This window comes from Ornithorhynchus anatinus, chromosome 8 (assembly GCF_004115215.2).
Source record: "Ornithorhynchus anatinus isolate Pmale09 chromosome 8, mOrnAna1.pri.v4, whole genome shotgun sequence".
Taxonomy (NCBI): domain Eukaryota; kingdom Metazoa; phylum Chordata; class Mammalia; order Monotremata; family Ornithorhynchidae; genus Ornithorhynchus; species Ornithorhynchus anatinus.
In genome coordinates, this window is record NC_041735.1 from 63,046,181 (window position 1) to 63,068,331 (window position 22,151).

General features: G+C 42.8%; 1 protein-coding gene across 2 annotated transcripts in view; it reads right to left on the reverse strand.

The window, feature by feature from the left end:
* The window catches only part of BZW2 (basic leucine zipper and W2 domains 2), an 80,083-nt gene that overhangs the window by 32,054 nt on the left and 25,878 nt on the right, over positions 1–22,151 (reverse strand). For both annotated transcript variants that reach the window (XM_029070605.2, XM_029070604.2), the window contains 4 exons: positions 15,798–15,862; positions 9,450–9,626; positions 4,157–4,260; positions 1,856–1,921 (listed from right to left, as the gene is read on the reverse strand). In XM_029070605.2, the coding sequence (XP_028926438.1) occupies positions 1,856–1,921; positions 4,157–4,260; positions 9,450–9,626; positions 15,798–15,855 (405 nt within the window). In that variant the 5' untranslated portion in view covers positions 15,856–15,862. The remainder of the gene's footprint in view (positions 1–1,855; positions 1,922–4,156; positions 4,261–9,449; positions 9,627–15,797; positions 15,863–22,151) is intronic.

The following is a 22,151-nucleotide window of genomic DNA, read 5'->3' on the forward strand; positions in this document are numbered from 1 at the left end:
TTCTAAGATTGCTGAAACCTTCCCTAAAAGGTACAGAGTGTCCTTTAGCAGCCAAGAGTTAGACACCATTTACTGTCCATGAAATTTGTGAGTCAGTATTTGGGAAGCAGCTTGGTCCAGTGAAAAGAACACGGGCCTGAGAGTTAGAGGACCTGAGTTCTAATTCCAGCTCTGCCACTTACCTGCCGTATGACCTTGGGCGAGTCACTTAACTTCTCTGGGTCTCTGTCCCCTCATCTGCAAAATGGGGATTCAGTACCTGTTCTCCTTCTACTTAAGACTGTGTGCCCTACGTGGAACACGATTATCTTTATCTACCCCAGCACTCTGTACAATGTTTGGCACATAGTAAGTTCTTAACAAATACTATTGTTATTGTTATTATTATTCCTTTTAAATCACAGGAACAAAATTGAGAACATCAGATGCAGCATGGGCAGGAGGCTAATTTTATTCTCAAATGAGTAAAAGTACCTGGAAAAATGCCAGATAGTAATCACAAATATTTCAATCCAATAATTCAACAATATGGATAAAAGGAAGTGCCAGGAAGATTGCATTTTTTAGTCATTATGTCAACTGAGAATAAATCAGGAAGCAGAGAGATCATGCTATGCCACATTCTTTCCTCCTTTTCTCTCAGTTTCAACTTTATGTGTGTGTGTGTGTGTGTGTGTGTGTATGTGTGCGTGTGTTTAGAGAGAGGGAGCGTGCATTCCAAGGTGATAGTTTCAGGGATTTTATCTCATTTTCACCCTCACCTCCCTGTGGAGTGACATGAACTGGTTTTCCTATTTTCCCCATAATTATTATTAATGCTAATCATTATTTTATGTAATTACATTAATTATCATTAGTAGTATTTGCTAAGCCCACTTAATATGTGCCAAGCACTGTACGAAGCACTGGAATGGATACAAAGTAATCAGGCAGCATAACATCCCAATCTAAAAGACTCAGCCCCTCATATTCTCGAAACCCAATATAATGTTGGTATTAGTTAAGCGCTTACTATGTGCAGAGCACTGTTCTAAGCGCTGGGGTAGATACAGGGTAATCAGGTTGTCCCACATGAGGCACAGTTAATCCCCATTTTACAGATGAGGTAACTGAGGCACAGAGAAATGAAGTGACTCGCCCACAGTCACACAGCTGACAAGTGGCAGAGCCGGAAGTCGAACCCATGACCTCTGACTCCGAAGCCCAGGCTCTTTACACTGAGCCACAATGCTAATATAGTTGATTGCTAAGATCATGACCCAGCTCTGCTAGGAAACCTTTCTTGATGAACACAACCCTAAATTTCTCTTAGAACAGCATAGCAAAGATTTTTATACACCAGCTGGTCAGGGCCTACATCTTTTTAATATTCTGTATCATCAACAAAAACACAGTCCCACATTTTGTGAGTACGCAACAAATACTAACGTTAGAAATGTTAGTTCAGGATGCCTACAAATAGTGTGCCTACCACAATAAAATAATTTCTCACGCTGAAATCCTCCTGCATATGTGTATCCTTTTTCAGTACGTATATATAAATTTATGTACATAACTGTAAAGTATTTATTGATATTCATGTCTGTCCCCCCGTCTAGACCGTACGCTCCTTGTGGGCAGGGAAATGTCAACCAACTCTGTTGTACTTTACTCTCTAAACCACTTAGTACAGAACTCTTTACACAGGAAGCTCTCACTGACTGATCAATTCCACTTCAAGACGATAATTCCCCACCATGAGATTGTATCATATCTATTGTGCCTAGTATCTTCAATTGCAAATACAATCACAGGAAGTCAATAAACATCTATTTAATAGGAAGTAAGCCTAAGGAGTTAGCATTATAACAATTACCTTTTTGATCTCATCTTCAAACGCCTTTTCCAAATATTTATATCGTCTGATGAGCTTATTGAAGACCTAGGGATAGAGTAGACTAAGTTAAATGACAGTTTATAATCAAATATGTGTTTTCAAAATCATAGCAATGAATTAGAGACTGCAGCTCCTAATTTCTTCTCTCTCTCTCCCTCACACACACATACACACACACACACACGCTGACATACACCCAAGGTTTTCTGGTAACACAGCAGTTGGATCATGTCTATAAACTATATTGTACTCTACCTACCGCTTAGTACAGTGCTCTGTACAAAGTAAGCACTCAATAAATACCACTGACTGATAGGTTGCATAATACGATGGTCTTCATACACTACAGATCACCATTCATTCATTCAATCATATTTATTGAGCACTTACTGTGTGCAGAGCACTGTACTGAGCGCTTGGGAAAGTACCATACAAGAATAAACAGTGATATTCCCTGCCCACAACGAGCTTACAGTCTAGAGGACTCTGCCTACCTTCAAAACCTTATTCAGATCACATCTCCTGCAGCGGTCTTCCCTAAACTCTCATTTCCCCTAGTCCCTCTCCCTTCTGCATCACTCATGCCCTTGGATCTGTCCCCTTCAAATACCCGATATCCACCTCCTCAACCCCACAGCATTTACATACTTATCCAGCATTTATTTTAGTGCCTGTCTCCCCCTCCAGACCATAAGGTCCTTGTGGGCAGGGGACGTGTCTACCAACTCTGTCGTTTCGTATTTTCCCCAGGGCTTTCCCCGGTGCCCTTCACCCAGAAGACGCTTAATAAATACTACTGATTATCTGTCGCGTGCTCCTTCTGTGCCAACCACTGTACCAAGCACTGGGATGGCTAAAAGACTGGATACAGTTTCTGTCTCACATGGGGCTCACAGTCTAAGTTTGATTATAGATGGGGAAACTGAGGCACATATAAGTTAAGGGACTTATCCAAGGTCACACAGCAGGCAAGTGGTGGAGAACCCAGGTCTTCTAGCTCCCAGAACTGTGGTTTTTTTTCCTATTAGGCCATGCCGTTTACATTATCTCTTACAGAAAACAAATATTATAGTGTGAACATCTTAAACAACTCTGCAGGCTTCATTCAGTGATGCAATGTTGACTGACTGTTATCTAATTTCCTAATAGTGTACTATCTAAAACACATTGTGTAAGTACACATTTGGGAAGTACTCTGTGTTTGCCGGTGTGCACACGCACACATACACACACATAAATTGAAGATAGCATTGAAATCTGCACAACACTGTGTTGTGTATGACCAACTTCATCCACCCTGAAAATGGAGTGAATTTGGAAAGCCTGTCACAAAAACTATGGAAGAAAACTTGTGAAACACACACATAAGGAATAAAAATGAAAGGTGAGAAAAGTTTTAGACGAATAACTCTCTGAACCTTACTAAAAGGATTTAAACAGAAAGACCAGTTGGCAATAAATAACTTAATGAGCAAAGACATTACAAAGAGAAGCAGAGTGGCTCAGTGGAATGAGCAGGGGCTTGGGAGTCAGAGGTCACGGGTTCGAATCCCCGCTCTGCCACTTGTCAGCTGTGTGACTGTGGGCAAGTCACTTCTCTGTGCCTCAGTTCCCTCATCTGTAAAAGGGGGATTAAGACTGTGAGCCTCATGTGGGACAACCTGATTACCCTGTATCTCCCCCGGGGCTTAGAACAGTGCTCTGCACATAGTAAGCGCTTAACAAATACCAACATTATTAAAGAGCATGATTCAGATAGCTAGAATATTAGAGTCCCAAAATTCAGGGACAGATCAGGAAGAAAGAGTACAATAACCATTCAGTCACGTATTAATCACCTCGCAGCGCTTTGCAACCTGCAAGGCTATTAACTAGAATGAAAATTGAGGTTGTACGTGGGGACTTGCCCCAAGACACAAAGCTGACAAGTGGAGGAGCCAGATTGGAACCCATGACCTATGACTCCCAAGACCGTGCTCACGGTGCTTTTCTTTAACGCTATTTGTTCAGTGCTTACTATGTGGTAGGTGTTGTATTAAGTATTGGGGTAGATACGAGATAATAACTAATATCTATGTTCATCAGGGGAGGATGAAAGCAGGATGCTGGGTGATCGTGCAGGTCTCCCGCGTGGCCCACCTGCAGGCTACGTCTAGGAATCTTCCTTCCTTAATGACTGAAAAAGAAGTGAGCACTGACCCTTCCCGGCCACCCTGTCCTCTACTCCTCCCATCCTGGCCCTATCTCCGGCCCAGCACGGGATTCCAGGCCAGCCCTGACCTGAGCGTAATTCCGGATGGCGTCGTGGTCTTCGTCGGCAGAAAACACACAGTGCTTGGTCATCTTGGTCTTATCTCCGTCATCTATCCGAGTCCCTCCAGGGGCTGAAGAGAAGGGGGAGGAAAACAAGGACAAACGTTTAGAAGAGGCCCACAGAACCAAAAACGCGATAAGCCGAGTGAGGAAATAGAAGCAGTGTGACGGAACGGATACCGCACGGGCTTGGGAGTCAGAAGGACCTGGGTTATCACTTGTCTGCTTTGTGATCTGGGGCTAGTAACTTCACTTCTTTAATGGGATGTTCATCCCCTCGATTCTATTTATTGCCTTTGTTCTTGCCTGTCCGTCTCCCCCGATTAGACCGTAAACCCGTCAAAGGGCAGGCACTGTCTCTATCTGTAACCGATTTGTACATTCCAAGCGCTTAGTACAGTGTTCTGCACATAGTAAGCACTCAATATTACTATTGAATGAATGAATGAATGAATGAATGAACTTCACTGGGGCCGCAGTTACCTCATCTGTAAAACGGGGATTATGGGTTTGAGCCCCATGTGGAACAAGGACTATATTGGACCTGATTAACTCGTGTCTATCTCAGTGTTTAGAACAGTGCTTGGTACATAATAAGCACTTAACAAGTACTCTTATTTATTTTAACTATTTTAAAATGGATTCCATCTCTGTCAGAGCCATTAGACAAAGGAAAAAAATAATAGTAGGAAAGCAAAAAAACCCCAAAAACTTGAAGTCCACTTCTCACTTCTCTTTTGAAAATACTGCAGCTTAGTGGAAAAAAAAAAAACAAAAACATGAGCCAGAGTCAGAGGACCTGGGTTCTAATCCTGGCTCTTCCATTTGCCTACTGTGTGATTTGGGGCAAGTCACTTAACTTCTGTGGGGCTCAGTTTCTTCATCTGTAAAAGGGGATTCAATACCTTTTCTCCTTTCCTGACAATAAAAGCTCCATGTGAGGCAGGCACTGTGCCTGAACTGATTACCTTGTATCTACAACAATGCTTAGTGTAGGGTTTGGCACAGAAAAAAATCACAACAATAACACTATTATTATTATTAACTTGTATCTACCCGAGTAACTGATGTTTTTTTCCACTAGGCTGCAGTATTTTCAAAAGAGAAGTGAGAAGTGGACTTTGAGTTTTTTTTTTCTTTCCCACTATTATTTTTTCCATTACCTAATGGGTCTGACAGAGATGGAATCTATTTTAAAATAAATAAAATGAATAAATTACAGTACGTTTTATGCACTTATGTGCCAAGCACTGTTCTAAACACTGGGGTAGATACAAGTTAATTAGTTGTAACAATAATTTCCAAAACATTGTTCATATCATTTATTTTGTTCATACATATTGCTTTCAGGTAAAAAAAAGCAGGTATTTATAAGCCCCATTTTATTGAAGTTACAAAGGTGGTCATAATAACAATGATAATGATGGTATTTGTTAACCACTTACTATGTACCAGGCATTGTTCTAAGCAGTAGGGTAGACCCACAGTAATCAGGTTGGACACAGTCCCTGTCCTACATGGGGCTCACAGTCTTAATCCCCCATTTCCAAATGAGGGAACTGAGGCCCAGAGAAGTGAAATGACTTGCCCAAGGTCACAGAACAGACAAGTGGTGGGGCAGGGATTAGAACCCATGACCTTCTGACTCCCTGGCTCCTGCTCTATCCACTATACTGTGCTGCCTCTCCTAATAATAGCTCCATTTTACAACTGAGGAAACTGAAGCCTGGGGGGAGGAAGCTGGAGATCCTTTTTCCTTGGGAGTCCAGGCAAAGCTGAGATCGTTCCCTGGAGTCACAGGTAAACTGAGAAGGGGCATGGCCTAGTGGCTGGAGCAGAGGCCTGGGAAGCAGGAAGACCTGGGTTAATCCTGGCTCTGCCACTTTGCTGTGTGACCCTGGGCAAGTCACTTGACTTCTCTGTGCCTCAGTTATTTCATCTGCAAAATGGGGATTAAGTCTGTGAGTCCTATGAGGAACAGGGACTGTGTCCAACCTGATTAACTTGTACCTATCCCAGCTCTTAGTTCAGTTCCTGGCATAGTAAGTGCTTAACAAATACCATTAAAAACAAAACAAAACAGCAGCAGCAACAATAAAAAAAAACCTCCAGCCAGAGTGGAGAAACCACTTGTCTGTCTCACTGGTGTTAGGCAGTAGAAAGATGGAAAATACCCCAGAAACAAAGGTTGAGTCCAAAATCACTCTTTGGTTTAACCTGAGGGCTGCTTTCGGGAAACAGAAAATCAAGGCAACCAGATCCTCTTTGGTCTGGAGCCGTATCTAATAGTTGCTGAATGCTACTGCGGGATCAAGCCCTAAAATCACCCAATTTGAAGGTCTGGTAGCAAAATAATCCATTTGCAGCAATTTCATTTGCTGGATTCAGCCGATCTGGAGTTGGCGTGCAGTCACCCTTACAGCAATGTTGAAAAGTCAAACCCCCCTCCCGAAAAGTACAGAAAGTGTTTTTTACAGGGACAATGTTCACCCCTCTCAAATCCATTTTTAATAAATCCTAAGTTTTTGATGGAGGCTAAAGATGTGGTGAGGGAAAAAAAAAAACAGAGGATATACTTGAAGCCATCGCTGTGGCTGCTTCTGGGTCAAGAGCTATTTATTAAGTCCGGTTTAGGACAGGAAAAATGAACTAAGAGATGGTTGCTTTGCTGCTTCTCTCCCCTAGAAGCGGGTGGGGAGCAGAGATGGGAGAGAGAAGTAGAAAGCGACAGATGGAAGCGGAGAGATGTCTTCGGTGGCCTTTCTGTTTGGAAGGATGTGAGGGAAGGGGGCCAGGAGAAGGTTAAAGCAAAGGGCAGCCATTTTGGGAGAGCGGCTCGCCTTCATTTCTCTTCCATCACTGCCTGTGTCAGCTGCAGGGAAAAGGCCCTTTGGGAAATCCAGCCCACAGCAGTTGCAGGATGGCAAGAAACTGCAGCTGTAAAAAATAAAAAAAACCCTTCTCACTCAGCCAAAATCCTGACCAAGCTGTCTGGGACCCACTCGTTCTTTATTAGGGAACTTATTAAGGGTTTACAGTGTGCTGAGCGCTGTGGTAATAATAATAATGATAATAACGTTGGTATTTGTTAAGCGCTTACTATGTGCCAAGCACTGTTCTAAGCGCTGGGGTAGATACAAGGTAATCAGGTTGTCCCACACAGGGCTCACGGTCTTCACCCCCATTTTACAGATGAGGTAACTGAGGCACAGAGAAATTAAGTGACTTGCCTAAGGTCACACAGCCGACAAGCGGCGGAGCCAGAATTAGAACCCATGACCTCTGACTCCAAAACCTGGGCTCTTTCCACTGAGCCACGCTGCTTTGTGGTGCTTGTTTTGTTAAGCGCTATGTGCCAGGCACTCTACTAAGTTCCGGGGTAGATACAATCAAGCAAGTCCCTGTCCCACACGGGGCTCACAGTCTTAATCCCCATTTTACAGATACAGTAACCGAGGTTCAGAGAAGTGAAGTGATTTGCCCAAGTTCACACGATATACAAGTGGTGGAGCCGGGATTAGAACCCATGTCCTTCTGACTCCCGGGCCCGTGCTCCGTCCACTAGGGCAAGCTGCTTCTCGACATACTCAGATCAGACACTGGTTTACTCCCCCATGGGACTCACAGTGTAAGAGGCAAGCAGAGTCGGGTATATTCATTCATTCAATAGTATTTATTGAGCGCTTACTATGTGCACAGCACTGGACTAAGCGCTTGGAATGTACAAGTCAGCAACAGATGGAGACGGTCCCTGCCGTTTGACGGGCTTAGGGTCTAATCGGAGGAGGCAGGCAGACAAGAACAATGGCAATAAATAGAGTCAAGGGGAAGAACATCTCGTAAAAACAATGGCGACTAAATAGAATCAGGGTGATGTACGTCTTATTCTCTGCTCTGCTATACTGTAAACGCTCTAAGGGTAGGGACCACGGCAACTAATTCTAGTGTACTCTTCAACTGCTCTGCACACAGCAGGCTCAGTGGAAAGAGCCCGGGCTTGGGAGTCAGAGGTCATGGGTTCGAATGCCGGTTCTGCCACTTGTCAGCTGTGTGACTGTGGGCAAGTCACTTCACATCTCTGTGCCTCAGTTACCTCATCTGTAAAATAGGGATTGACTGTGAGCCTCACGTGGGACAAACTGATGACCCTGTATCTACCCCAGTGCTTAGAACAGTGCTCTGCACATAGTAAGCGCTTTACAAATAGCAACATTATTTTTATTAATGCTATTGATGGATTCCCATTTTACAGATGAGGAGGCTGAGGCACAAGGAGGGTTTTTATTAAAAAAAAATCATTCAATCATATTTATTGAGCACTTACTGTGTGCAAAGCATCATACTAAGCGCTTGGGAGAATATACTATAACAACAGAAAGATACGATCTCTGCCCACAACGAGCTCACAGTCTAGAGAAGCAGCGTAGCTCAGTGGAAAGAGCAAGGGCTTGAGAGTCAGAGGTCATGGGTTCGAATCCTGGCTCTGCCACTTGTCAGCTGTGTGACTGTGGGCAAGTCACTTAACTTCTCTGTGCCTCAGTTACCTCATCTGTAAAATGGGGATTAAGACTGTGAGCCTCACGTGGGACAACCTGATTACTCTGTATCTCCCCCAGTGCTTAGAACAGTGCTTTAGCACATAGTAAGTGCTTAACAAATACCAACATCATCATTATTATTAGAGAGGCCCAAGAAAGGGGATTTGCCAATTAGTGCTTTGCATTAATTTAAATGGTATTTGTTAAGTATTTACTATAGGCCAGGCACTGTATTGAGTGCTAGGGTAGTTACGAGCTAATCAATTTGGACACAGTCCCCGTCCCACATGGGGATCACAGTCTTAATCCTTATTTTACAGATGACGGAACTGAGGCACGGAGAAGCGAAGTGACTCGTCCAGGGTCATACGGCAGACGTGTGGCAGAGGCGGGATTAGAACCCAGGTTCTTCTGACTCCCAGGCTCATTCTATATCCACTAGGCCACCCTACTTAAGGTTAAGCGAATCCCCCAAAGTCACACACATCAGGCCAATGGTGGAGCTGGGCCTGAAATTACCAGCCCCGTGTTCTGTGTAAGGTGGATATTTTCACCTTGATTCATTCACAGAGGCATTAGAACCTATTATCAACCTTACCTTTATCTTCACAGAGTAGCTAACAGCAAAGGAACCCGTAGCAAATCTTTTTTTAATAGTGTGTACTTTGTTTTTTGAACATAGAACTAAGATGTAAAATGCAAAGACAGAGCGCAAGATTTACCAAGCATACTGCCGGCTACCAGGACATCAAAGAGCGTGTCAGCATAGCGACGATAGTCCAATCGCGAGCCGGTGGAGTCCAGAAACTTGGCTACGGCCTCAAGGTCACCTCCAGCATCGTTGAGACCCTGGACGAGTGAATCCCTGAAGACTGTAGGTTCGAATTTCTCTTTTTCATCTGGAAGAAAATGGTTACTGTGAGCCACACACACTGTACACAGCAAACAGGCAGGCCTGCCAAGATAATGAGATGATTTGCCTTTATTTTCAGTTGTTGTTTTTTTTAATTTGTCTAATGGCCTTTTTGCGTGCTGAGTGGACTAATTGAAGCCTGGCACGGGGGAAGGAAAAATCAAGGCAATTGTTGCAGTGTTCCCTGACCTAATGAATCCTGTATCTCTAAGTGGGTGGGACATTTTTTGGTTTTATTATATTTGTTTAGCACTTACTACGTTAGACACTGTTGTAAGCACTGGGGTAGATACAAGCTAATCAGGTTGGACACAGTCCCTGTCCCACATGGTGCGCACGCTCTTAATCCCCGTTTTACAGATGAGGTAACTGAGGCACAGAGAAGTGAACTGACTTGCCTGTATCTATCCCAGCACTTAGTCGTGTGCCTGGCTATAGAGTAAGTGCTTAACAAATCCCATAAAAAAAGTGGAGGGAGATGGGGGGTCTCCTCACCAAGCAAACATTGTCTCGAAAAGCAGTGATTTATTCTCATGGGACTGCCTCACAATTTAACCTTTTTCACTGTTAGGGATTTTGAAGGTTGGTTCAAGCCTCGAAAGCCCTAATAGATTAGCAAGGCTCTTTCAGGTTAGCAAGGGCTTCTAATGTTTTTGTCCTCTAATCTGCGGAGAGAGCCGGCTTTATTTCACATCCTTACGGCGTCCTTCAACTGAGTCCAAGGTCAAGCAGAAAGCAACATGAAACATGCAGGGGAGTTTCTGTGCCACACAGACATCAGTGTTCCAAATAATTTAAAAATATTCAGGACTGCGGTCGCATAGGGAACTTACGTACCCTTTCCCGGAAATTGTTTTGAATCAATACCGACAATATACATAGTTCAACCTATTTCTGGCTTGGAGGTCTCAAACTCCTTCTCTAGAAATCACGCGTGCCAACTCTGCCCTTGTGTATCTGCCTCTTTGGGAGCACGATAAATCATTTGGGTTTGAGGGTTTAAAACAGGATCATCTTGTTAGAGATGTATATATATACATACCCATAATTTATTTATTTATATTCACATCTGTCTCCCCTTCTAAGCCATATGCTCGTTATGGGCAGGGAACATGTCTACCAACTCTGTTATACTGCGCTCTCCCAAGCGCTTACTACAGTGCTCAGTGCATAGTAAGCAGTCAATAAATGTGATTGATGCTGAATTACAAAAACAATAATGATGTTGCACAGATTAATTAGTGCATGTGAGGCCCAGAATAACAAATATTATGGTATTTGTTAAGCACTTATTATGTTCTAAGCACTGGTGTTGACAAAAGTTAATCAGGTTGGACACAGTCCAATCAGGTTGGACACAGTCCCTGTCCCACATGGGGCTCACAGCCTTAATCCCCACTTGACCGATGAGGTGACTGAGGCCCAGAATGGAAGCGACTCGCCCAAGGTCACACAGCGGACACATGGCAGAGCCGGGATTAGAACCCAGGTCCTCTGACTCCCAGACCCGGGCTCTATCCACTAAGCCATACTGCTTCTCCAGTACGTTTTCCAATTACAAATTACACGTTTGGTAGTGCCATCGCATGAACATTCCAAAGGACTCCCAACAACTCACTACTCCTCTCGCGTATTTGTTAAGTGCTGGGAAATAGGATCCCATTTGGCTAATGGGAAGCTGAAATCCGGAGAGGTTAAGCGGCCCGCCTAAGTAATAACGTGATGCAATGGAGAATGCGGGTCTCTTGACAGCTATTCTGGCAATCAGTAGTTTCCACAGCAAACATTGCCCATTTGTTTCTTTGCTCTCAGGAGTGGGCAGGGAATGTGTCTGCCAACTCTGTGATATCGTACTCTCCCAAGCGCTTAGTACAGTGCTCTGCACACAGTAAGCGCTCATTAAATATCACTGATTGATTGATTTCAGAGAGATTTTGTTTGTTTAGAGATTCATCACTGACAAACTGAAGATCTTAGCTTCAGATAAGTGAGAGGAACTCTAAATTCCCATTTTTTGCCCTACTGACAATTAAATAAACTGCTTCGAGAGAAGCAGCGTGGCTCAGTGGAAAGAGCACGGGCTGGGGAGTCAGAGGTCACGGGTTCAAATACCGGCTCTGCCACTTGTCAGCTGCGTGACTGGGCAAGTCTCTTAACTTCTCGGTGCCTCAGTTTACCCCATCTGTAAAATGGGGATTAAGACAGTGAGCCCCACGTGGGACAACCTGATCACCTTCTATCCTCCCCAGCACTTAGAACAATGCTTTGCACATAGGAAGCGTCATCATTATTATTATTAGACTAACTGGATTGAGGTTTGGGGGTGAGATTGGGGGGTGCAGAAAGAGAGAGAGAGAGAGAAACACGAAAGGCATGGTCCAACTGGGATCAGATGACCTACCCAACAGTAATAATGATGACAGTATTTGTTAAGTGCTTGCCCATCCACCTCTGCAAACAGAAACTCCTTAACATCCACTTTAGAGTACTCAATCAGCTCACCCCCTTCTACTTTACCTTGTTGATTTCTTTCTACAGCCCAGTCTGCAGAAAATAACATCTCCAACAAGCCTTCCCTGACTAGACCCTCATCTCCCCTACTCCCACTCCTTTCTGCATTCTCTAGGCTCTTGGATCCATACCCTTTAAGCACTCGAAATTCCCCTCAGCTACAGCCTTACAGCGCTTAAGTACATAGTTATAATTCACTTGAATGTCTGCCTCCCCTTATGTACTATAAGCTCCTGCTGGACAGGGGGTGTGTCTGCCAACTCCGTAATCGTGTGCTCTCCCAAACGCTTAGTACAGTGTTCTACACATAATAGGTGCTCAATAAATACCAATGTCTGACTAACCAGGGTTTCAGTTTTGAGAAATTGACATTTGAAGCCCATAAGGGTTCACTGAAGAAAATGTTAGGTAAGTTAGACTGCCCACCCATAGGGGGTAACCATCTCACAGTTTCTCTAAACATCCTCTGGCCCCTGCTGGTGACATTATGGACCACTGGACAGTCAGTCAATCGTATTTATTGAGTGCTGAGTTCAGAGCACTGTATTAAGAGCTTGGGAGAGTATAACAGATAAATTCCCTGCCCAAAATGAGCTTACAGTCTCTGACCCAATATTTCATTGTGTATGGCCTTGTGTTCTTATACTGGTGTGACTGACCAGGAAAAAAAAGTGATCTCTTGGACAATTTCTCTGAAGAACAAAACCAGATTATCAGGAGGAACCTCCTATAAGATTTCCACGGATGTTCCTTCCAAAGTAGTAGGCAAATCACACCAACCCCCCATCTCCAATTTTCTCCCTGTGAGGATCGCTAGTTTCTCAAGCCTCCAAACCATGACCCTCCTGGATCTTAGCTCCTCGTGGGTAGGAAACGTGACTACCAACTCTGTTATACTGTGCTCTCCCAAGGGCTTAGTACAGTGCTCTGCACACAGTTAGTGGTCAATGATACAGTTGATTAATTGATCTTCCAAGTGTTCCCTCCTCTGTAAGTGTAAGCTCCTTATGGACAGAGCACATCATTTCTTTGCACTGTACTTTCCCATGTGCTTAGTCCCAATGCACATTGTCTGGTATGGGCTCAAATATCATTGGTACTTATTCATTCATTTATTTGATCGTATTTATTGAGCACTTACTGTATGCAAAGCACTGCACTAAGCGCTTTGGAGAGTACACTATAACAATAAATAGACATTCCCTGCCCTCACAACAAGTTTACGGTCTAGAGACGAGCTTGCGAGTTTACGGTGTTTTTTGGTCTCCAGTTTGCCTGCTCAATCTACCTAAGACAGTGGAGCTTACTCCTGCACAAAGCAGTGGCTAATGCAGCCCCATCAACCTATAATCTAATCTAGTATCATGTAAACATGCTCTAAATACAACACAAGAAAAAAATTGAAACAAACAACTTAAATGCCAAATGAATCATAGGCAAATCAGCGGCTCTAAATAAGAGAAAATCTTTCCGGATTCAAATTTAAGACCAAATTCCAGGGTCTCAATTTACTCCCCGAATCAAGCCGGTCATTGTGCAACACATTTTTCAGTCCTATCTTGGCTGCTCAGTTTAGCTTCTATGAATCAGCATTATGTTAATAAAATGGCTGTAACTGGAGATACCAGTCACAGATTAACAAAATCCCCCAGAAGGCAATGAACAGCACATTGTCCTACAATACACTCTTCTATCTAAACTGAACTTCATAATTCCCTTAGGCAGCCAATACCTTAAAATTATACTGTAATCAGGTTGCTGCATTCGATTGTCATTCACTAATTAAAGCCTTTTGAAACTGCTTAAATAAATGGTTTTTGAAGTTAAAATTTTACTGGCAACATTGTGGAAAGGATAAGAAAAGAGTCAATCAACACAGAAAGTGCCACATTGTGGAAAGGATAAGAAAAGAATCACTCAATCAACACAGGAAGAGCTTGGGAATACTATTGATTGATTGATTGATAGCCCAGGTCACAACTTCCTGAGGAAAGAATTCTTTTGTTACCACTTGCTGTGTGAAGGTCTGTTTCCTATCTTTGGCCTTGTTGGACAGGTATATCCCATTGGGTGAGATTTCAAGATTATGGAAATTGTCAGGAACTCTGAAGTGAGAAGCAAATAGAAGTGAGATGGTTTTTGCCACCCTAATCTCACTCAGTTGCTCTAAGGGAATAAGATAGGTAAGGAAAGTTAGAGTGGAGAAAGAGCCACGAAGGGCGATTAGAGATGAGCCCACCTGTCAGTCTATAATGGCATTTACTGAGAAGCAGTATTGCCTAATGGATAGAGCACCGGCTTGGGAGTCAAAAAGACCTGGGTCTCGACTCAGCCACTTGTCTGCTGCGTGACCTTGGGCAAGTCACTTCACTTCACTGAGCCTCAGTTCCCTCATCTGGAAAAATGAGGATTAAGACTGTGAGCACTACATGGGGCAGGGACTGTAATAGTAATAATGATGGCATTTCTTAAGCGCTTACTATGTGCAAAGCACTGTTCTAAGCGCTGGGGAGGATGCAAGGTGATCAGGTTGTCCCACGTGGGGCTCACAGTCTTCATCCCCATTTTACAGATGCGGTAACTGAGGCACAGAGAAGTTAAATGAGTTGCCCAGAGTCACACAGCCGACAAGCGGCGGAGCCGGGATTTGAACCTATGATCTCTGACTCCCCAGTCCGTGCTCCTTCTGCTGAGCCATGCTGCTTCTCTATCCAACCCAATTTGCTTGTATCCACCCCAGAGCTTAGTACAGTATCTGGCATATGGTAAGCGCTTAACAAATACCATTATTATTACTATAATGTGGAAGTCATTCCTGATCAGATCAATCAATCAATCATATTTATTGAGAGTTTGCTATGTGCAGAACACTGTATTAAGCCCTTGGGAGAGTACAGTACAACAGAATTAGCAGGCACTTTCTCAGAGCTCCACTAAGGAGTCACCCACCTCACTGTACATGTTCCAACATTTGAAAATGGGAGGGAAGATATGACAGAAGTGCTGTGTGACCTGGAGCAAGTTACTTAACTTCTCTATGCCTCGGTATGTCACATAGCCCAGCTCATCCCCAACCAAGTCTGGCTCACCTGATGTCAACCCTCCCCAAGAATCTACGGTGGAATGTGAGAGACACCCAGAAATGTCAGGACTTTCTCACCTTTCTCAGGACATCTGGTCATTTTAGGTTGAGTGAGGCCCAACCAGAGCCCACAGAGAACCCTGAGAGTCAGGCAAAAACTGCAGTAACAAACCTCGGTGAAAAACTGAACTTCATAATTCCCCTAGGCAGTCAAAACCTTAAAATTATACTGTAATCAGGTTGCTGCATTAGATTGTCTTTTGAAAGTGCTTAAATAAATGGTTTTTAAATGGTTTTTGAAGTTAAAAGTTCAAAAGATAGCAAATGCCCATCATCTGAATCAAATCTGAATGAGCCTCTTATTATCACCAAGAGGTACATGGATGGTTTCCTGGACATCACCAAAATAGGGAAGAAAAAATATCCAAACCCCCAATACTTGGTCATACGCTTCCTCAAATTATAAAAAGAATCAATATAAAATGCATGGGATCCAGCTAACCTGAAGACCACAGATTATGAGAACACTCTTAATGACACAATTAAGAAAAAAATCCAACGTACCCCTTTTCCGTGTCTTGAACCTCTGCCCTGTTAACACTGGCTTCTGATGCTTATTCATAAAATTTCTGAAAAAACAGAACAGAAATGAAAATTAAGCTTGATAAGCATAATCGAACTCGGTTCTAATGACAAAGCGCCAAAACCCGGGTTGAAAATAATCAGATTGGGAAGACCCTCCACTGAATTGCAGAAAACTGGTAAGGCTGCTTTTTAAAATACATGTGATTTTATAAAGAGAGTGATTTTATAAGCGATTCCCATAGAAACTATAAACTAGATTGGTAGCCAAATGACTTTAGACTATTATACCAAACTACTTGTCATCTTAATTAAATTTCAAAGAATGCCAGAAGTTTCCTGGAAATAAATGAGGTTGTGGGGATACCTGACACTGAAGTGCAAATGGAAAACTTATTATAAACTGTTCTTTCCTCACAGAAAAAACCCTGGGAAAGGGAGTGAGCTGGGCTTTCCATCGCAAACTATGTAAACACCATGAAGCAAAAAGAAACCAGTAATAATTTAAGAAGAATTCACTGGGGACTCTGTGCAGCCATGAGGTTTCTGATCCAGCTAATGATGAAGGGATTGTTGGATGGCACTGGAAAGAATCAATCAATAAATGATATATACTGAGTATTTATTTAATGCCCTAGGCAAAAGGATGATTAGGGACTGGGGAAGCGGGGAGAGATGAAGGTGGGAGGGAAAGATGGAGAGAGGGTGAGAGAGATGCTCGCCCTCTGAACTGGAAAGGTGAGCTGGGCTTCCTCCTACATCCTAATCCATAAACAACACTCGATTTACAGGCTAGTCAAGGTTAGCATAATTTGGACACATCATCAGGAGGATTAATTCTCTGGAGAAGACACTAATGCTAGGAAAAGTCCAATAAAAACACGGAAGAGGCAGATCGACAGCTAGATGGATAGAAATCATAACAACGATAATGGAAGAGTCGCTAGTAAGGTGACAGATTATGGCAGAAGATAGGATGTTCTGGAGAAAATACATCCATAAAGTCATATTGAATCAGAAACGACTTGATGGCATTTGTGGGCAATATCACATGGCAATGGCCGGTTCCACAGAGGGAGGCAGTATTGGAGTGTATGTACGCCTTTGAAATTCAGTATTTTCACTCTGCCTTTCTCCTTTTCAAGAATCCACTCCGAATGCGTGGTGGCATTATTGATCCTTCACTTAGCCAATTTATGTGAGTCCGTCGATTAGACTGTGAGCTGGTCAGTGGGCGGGGATTGTCTCTATCTGTTGCCGAATTGTACATTCCAAGTGCTTAGTACAGTGCTCTGTACATAGTAAGTGCTCAGTAAATACTATTGAATGAATACACAAGATTAGGGACTGCTCCTTATATTGCTTCTAAGTGTCACCCAACACTGTGCATCCAATATGTGCACAATAAATAAGCTAATTGAAAAAAAACCCCTTCAACAGCTGTTCATCTCCTTCTGCATCAAATGGAAGCTCCTTATCTCTGCCCTTAAGGTCATGTATCTTTCCCCGTTGGACACCTTGGCTCTCTTTATAGCTCACCTTTTCCCCACCCCTCCCCCAAAGCCTTATTCCCGCTGTTCCCTGGGCCTTGGAAATCCCTCCCCCAATAAATCCCTCAGGATCTTCGCTCTCCCCAACTTGAAAGCCCTTTTAAGATCCCCCATCCTTCAACAATCCTTCCTTGTTTAATTCCAACACTCAGTCACATCAGATCTCCAATGCCTCTATCTAATCTTCAGCATATGTATGTGTATAAACGCATATGTTCAATTGAACAATCTACAGATTCTGATTCCACTATACGGGGAGACAGATATAAATACACACACATTTAGCAGCATGGCCTAATGGATACAGCAAGGGCCTGGGAGTCAGAAGGAGCTGGGTTCTAATTCTGGCTCCAGCACATGTCTGCTCTGTGACCTGGTGCAAATCATTTCACTTCTCTGCGCCTCAGTTACCTCATCAGTAAAATGGGGATTAAGAGCGTGTGGGAGAGGGACTGTGTCCAACCTGATTAACTTGAATCTACCCCAGCTCTCAGAACAGTGCTGGGTGCATAGTAAGCGCTTAACAAGAAACATAATTATTAATTATCATTATAAAATTAATAATAATGTTGGTATTTGTTAAGCGCTTACTATGTGCCGAGCACTGTTCTAAGCGCTGGGGTAGATACAAGGGAATCAGGTTGTTCCACGTGGGGCTCACAGTCTTAATCCCCATTTTACAGATGAGGTAACTGAGGCACAGAGAAGTTAAGTGACTTGCCCAAAGTCACACAGCTGACAAGTGGCAGAGCCGGGATTCGAACCCATGATCTCTGACTCCAAAGCCTGTGCTCTTCCCACTGAGCCACGCTGCTTATACACACACACACACACACCATATTCACTGTCTGTCTCCCATGTCTTGACCTTAAGCTCTTTGTTGACAAGAAATATGTTTTCTGCTTTTGCTGTTTCTGTACTCAGTAAGGCCTTAATAAACACCATAACTACTATATGCTTGAACAGACAGAAATAGAATTAATCATATTTATGCAAGTAATTAGAAGCAGAAGGGACAGAATTCTTTAAAACAGTTTTTTTTTTATTTCTGTCAATAATCACAGCATCATTTGATATACTGAAGTATTTTGTATATCTCTCTACCTTAATCGTGACAATGTAGTAATCAATATCTATTGATTTAGTACAGTGCTCTGCACACAAGGAGTGCTCACTAAATAACATTGATTGATTTACAACATGCAGTATATTAGGCATGCATTGAGTATTCTGATTGATAGCTAACATATAGTGGTAAACAGAAACATCTTTATCTAAGTTTATTTCAGTCTGAAAGAAGCCAAACCATCAGTAGAACATACAAATTCACAGTAGTTTTACTCTTCAGAAAACTGAAAGCAGCCCACAGTGACAAAAAAAATCTAACATAGAGAACATTAAGATCCTGAAAACTCTATCACAAGAGACATTTTTGCCATACTGCACTTCCACCAGTTTGATTAAAATCATTTACACAAATTCACTTGTCATTGATTCTTGGATGATCTTTCTTCCCACTGAGCTCAAAATGATGGTGTTTGTTTCATTCTTCTCAATTATTTATTGGGTGCCTGCTTAAACAGATTCTAGTTTCAGGAAGCTGCAGAATAAAATAAACACTCCCCTTAGTCAATCAATCAACTGTATTTATTATGTGCTTACTGTGGAAAGAGCATGGGCTTGGGAGTCAGAGGACATGGATTCTAATCCCAGGTCCGCCACATGGCTTCAATGTGACCTTGGTCAAGTCATTTCACCTTTTCTGCCTTCTGGTACCTCATCTGTAAAATGGGGACTAAGAGGGGGAGCCCCATATGGGACCAGGACTGTGTCCAGCCAGATTACCTTGTATCTACCCCAATGCCTAGAATAATAAAAGGCAACTGAGGTAACCTATTACCTCAGGTAATGAGAGGTAACTGAGGCACAGAGAAGTGAAGTGACTTGCCCACAGTCACAGAGCTGACAAATGGCAGAGCCGGCATTCGAACCCATGACCTCTGACTCCCAAGCCTGGGCTCTTTCCACTGAGCCACGCAGCTTGGCACCTAGTAAGCACTTAACAAATACCACAATTTGGGAGGCAGCGTGGCTTGGTGGGTAGACCACAGGCCTGGGAGTCAGAAGAAGCTGGGTTCTAATCCCGGCTTCACCGCGTGTTTGCTGTGTGTGACCTTGGGCAAGTCACTTAACTTCTCTGTGGCTCAGTTACCTCATCTATAAAATGGGGATGAGTGTGAGCGCCATGTAACACAGGGACTGTTTCCTACCTGATTTGCTTGTATCTACCCCAGAGCTTAAAACAGTGTTTGGCACATAGTAAGCACTTAAAAATTACTACTAATAATGATAATCATGGTATTTGTTAGTGCTTAATATGTGCCAGGCATTGTTCTAAGCACTGGGGTAGATAAAAGCAAATTGGGTTGGTCACAGTCCCTGTCTCAATCCCCATTATATAGACGAGGTAAATGAGGCACAGAGAAGTGAAGTGACTTACCCAAGGTCTCACAGCACAAAAGTGGCAGAGCCAGGATTAGAACTCGGGTCCTTCTGAGGCCCATTCATTCATTCAATCATATTTATTGAGCACTTACTGTGTGCAGAGCACTGTACTAAGCGCTTGGAAAGTAAATTCAGCCACAAATAGAGACAATCTCTGCCCACAACAGTCTCACAGTCTAGAAGGGGGGAGACAGACATCAAAACACATAAACAGGCATCATGCTTTATCCACTATTCATTCATTCAATAGTATTTATTGAGCGCTTACGCGCTTGGAATGAACAAGTCGGCAACAGATAGAGACAGTCCCTGCCCTCTGACGGGCTTACAGTCTAATCGGGGGAGACAGACAGTCAAGAACAATGGCAATAAATAGAGTCAAGGGGAAGAACATCTCGTAAAAACAATGGCACTATGCCACTCTGCTTCTCAGTGAGAGGGCCTCGGTTCTCATCCCAGCTCCACCACTGGCCTGTTGTGTAACCTTGGGCAAGTCACTTCACTTCTCTGTGCCTCAGTTCCCTCATATAAAAAATGGGGGTTAAGACTATGAGCCCTCTCTGGGACAGGACTGTGTTTAACCTGAGTGCTTAACAAATACCAACATTATCATTATTATTATTATCTTGTATCTACCCCAGCCTTTAGTACAGTGCCTGGCACATAGTACATGCTTAACAAATACCACAATTATAATTAATACTAGTAATGGTATTTATGAGGAATAAATGGAGAAAAAAAATGACGTAATGGTTCTGAAGCGGCTCACAATCTAACAACATCGCAGGGGAGTGGAGATGGGTGACAGATCCATTGGCAAGGGTGAAAAAATAAAAACACAAAAACAGTTTAAAAGACAAGGGCGGTGCTATAACAACAAGATGGATAGGGCACTGTGGCTAGAGGACCAGAGTTTCAGACTCTTTATACTGTAGCTTTTTTTCCTTCTCTGCTCAACTAAAACCCTCTCACTACACCTTGCGGGAATAATTCGCTTTAGATGACTTATATTTTTCACAAAAAAAGCATAAACCATTTCTATGTGTATAACCCAATCAACCCTTGTAAAGAGGAACTCCAGGCTAACTAAAAATGGATGGTGTGATTTGGGGAAAACATCTTTCTACCCGGCCTCTCTCCCCCTCAAAGTACATTTAGTGCCCAGATGATCTGCAAAGCATTAACTCTGATATTTTGTCCATCAAAATGGGGATATCTAGAGAAACAAAGATTTGCGGTTAACTAAGTCTGGATACACGTCTAAAACCAAGACGCTTGTTGTGAAAGGATTCGCGGAAGAGCGATGCAGTACAAGACTATCTGTCATTCCACCGTTATTCTCTGGCGCTGCCTTCTTCTATATTTAGCTTTAAGTGTGCAGCACTATAATCTGCTTCAGCAAGGGTCAGGCTTTATAAGGTACTCACTAAAGTCCTGGACCAGGAGAAGCAAAGGCACTTTGAACAAGAAATTACATAAGCAAGTCCCTGGGAAAAACAGAGCTAAATCACATTTAACTCTAGAAGCCAGACTCTCACAGAACTTGAAGTATATATATTTTTACAAAGGATCATTTATAGTTTTCCCTCTCAAAACAATGCAAAAGCTTTAAAAAAATATAAAATAAAAAGTAAGTGGTAATCTTCTAGACAAAAATCCTCTATGTTATATTTATTTGCAACCTCTGACATAATGATAAATGCTATTTCCCCCTCAAGACTGTAAACCTCTTGTGGGCCGGTAATATGACTACCAAGTCTGTTGTATTTTCCCAAGTGCTTAGTACAGTGGTCTCAACACAGAAAGCACTCAATAAATATCCATGGTTGATCGCTTTTCCAGGAATTCAGTAACAAGCACTTCCATGAGAGTATTCTGCACTCACAACTATACAGGTACAAAATGGGATCGATCGCCTCAAAGCAGCCTTGATAGGCTTTTGTTTCTGAAACCAGAGAAGAAAACCAAACTGTCTCTTGGATTTGAAGAGATTTCAAATCATTCCCCTGTCAGAAATAAATTATTTCCAGATGTTTCCTCTCATGCAAGTCAAAACCTATCAGAATGTTTCGCCAGTGGGCTTAATTCCTATAAAGGTGCTCAAAATTTAGGAGCTTCATATACAGTCAATTACTTCACTCTTCTTAGATGAATGCCTACAGTTCAGCAAATCAGAGAAAATGTCCTGAAAAATAAGCTGAAAATAGTCCAACATCTTAGGTCAATATCAGCTCTAACCTTAGAAGCAGTATGGCCTAGTGGAAGCAGCACGGGGCTGCTA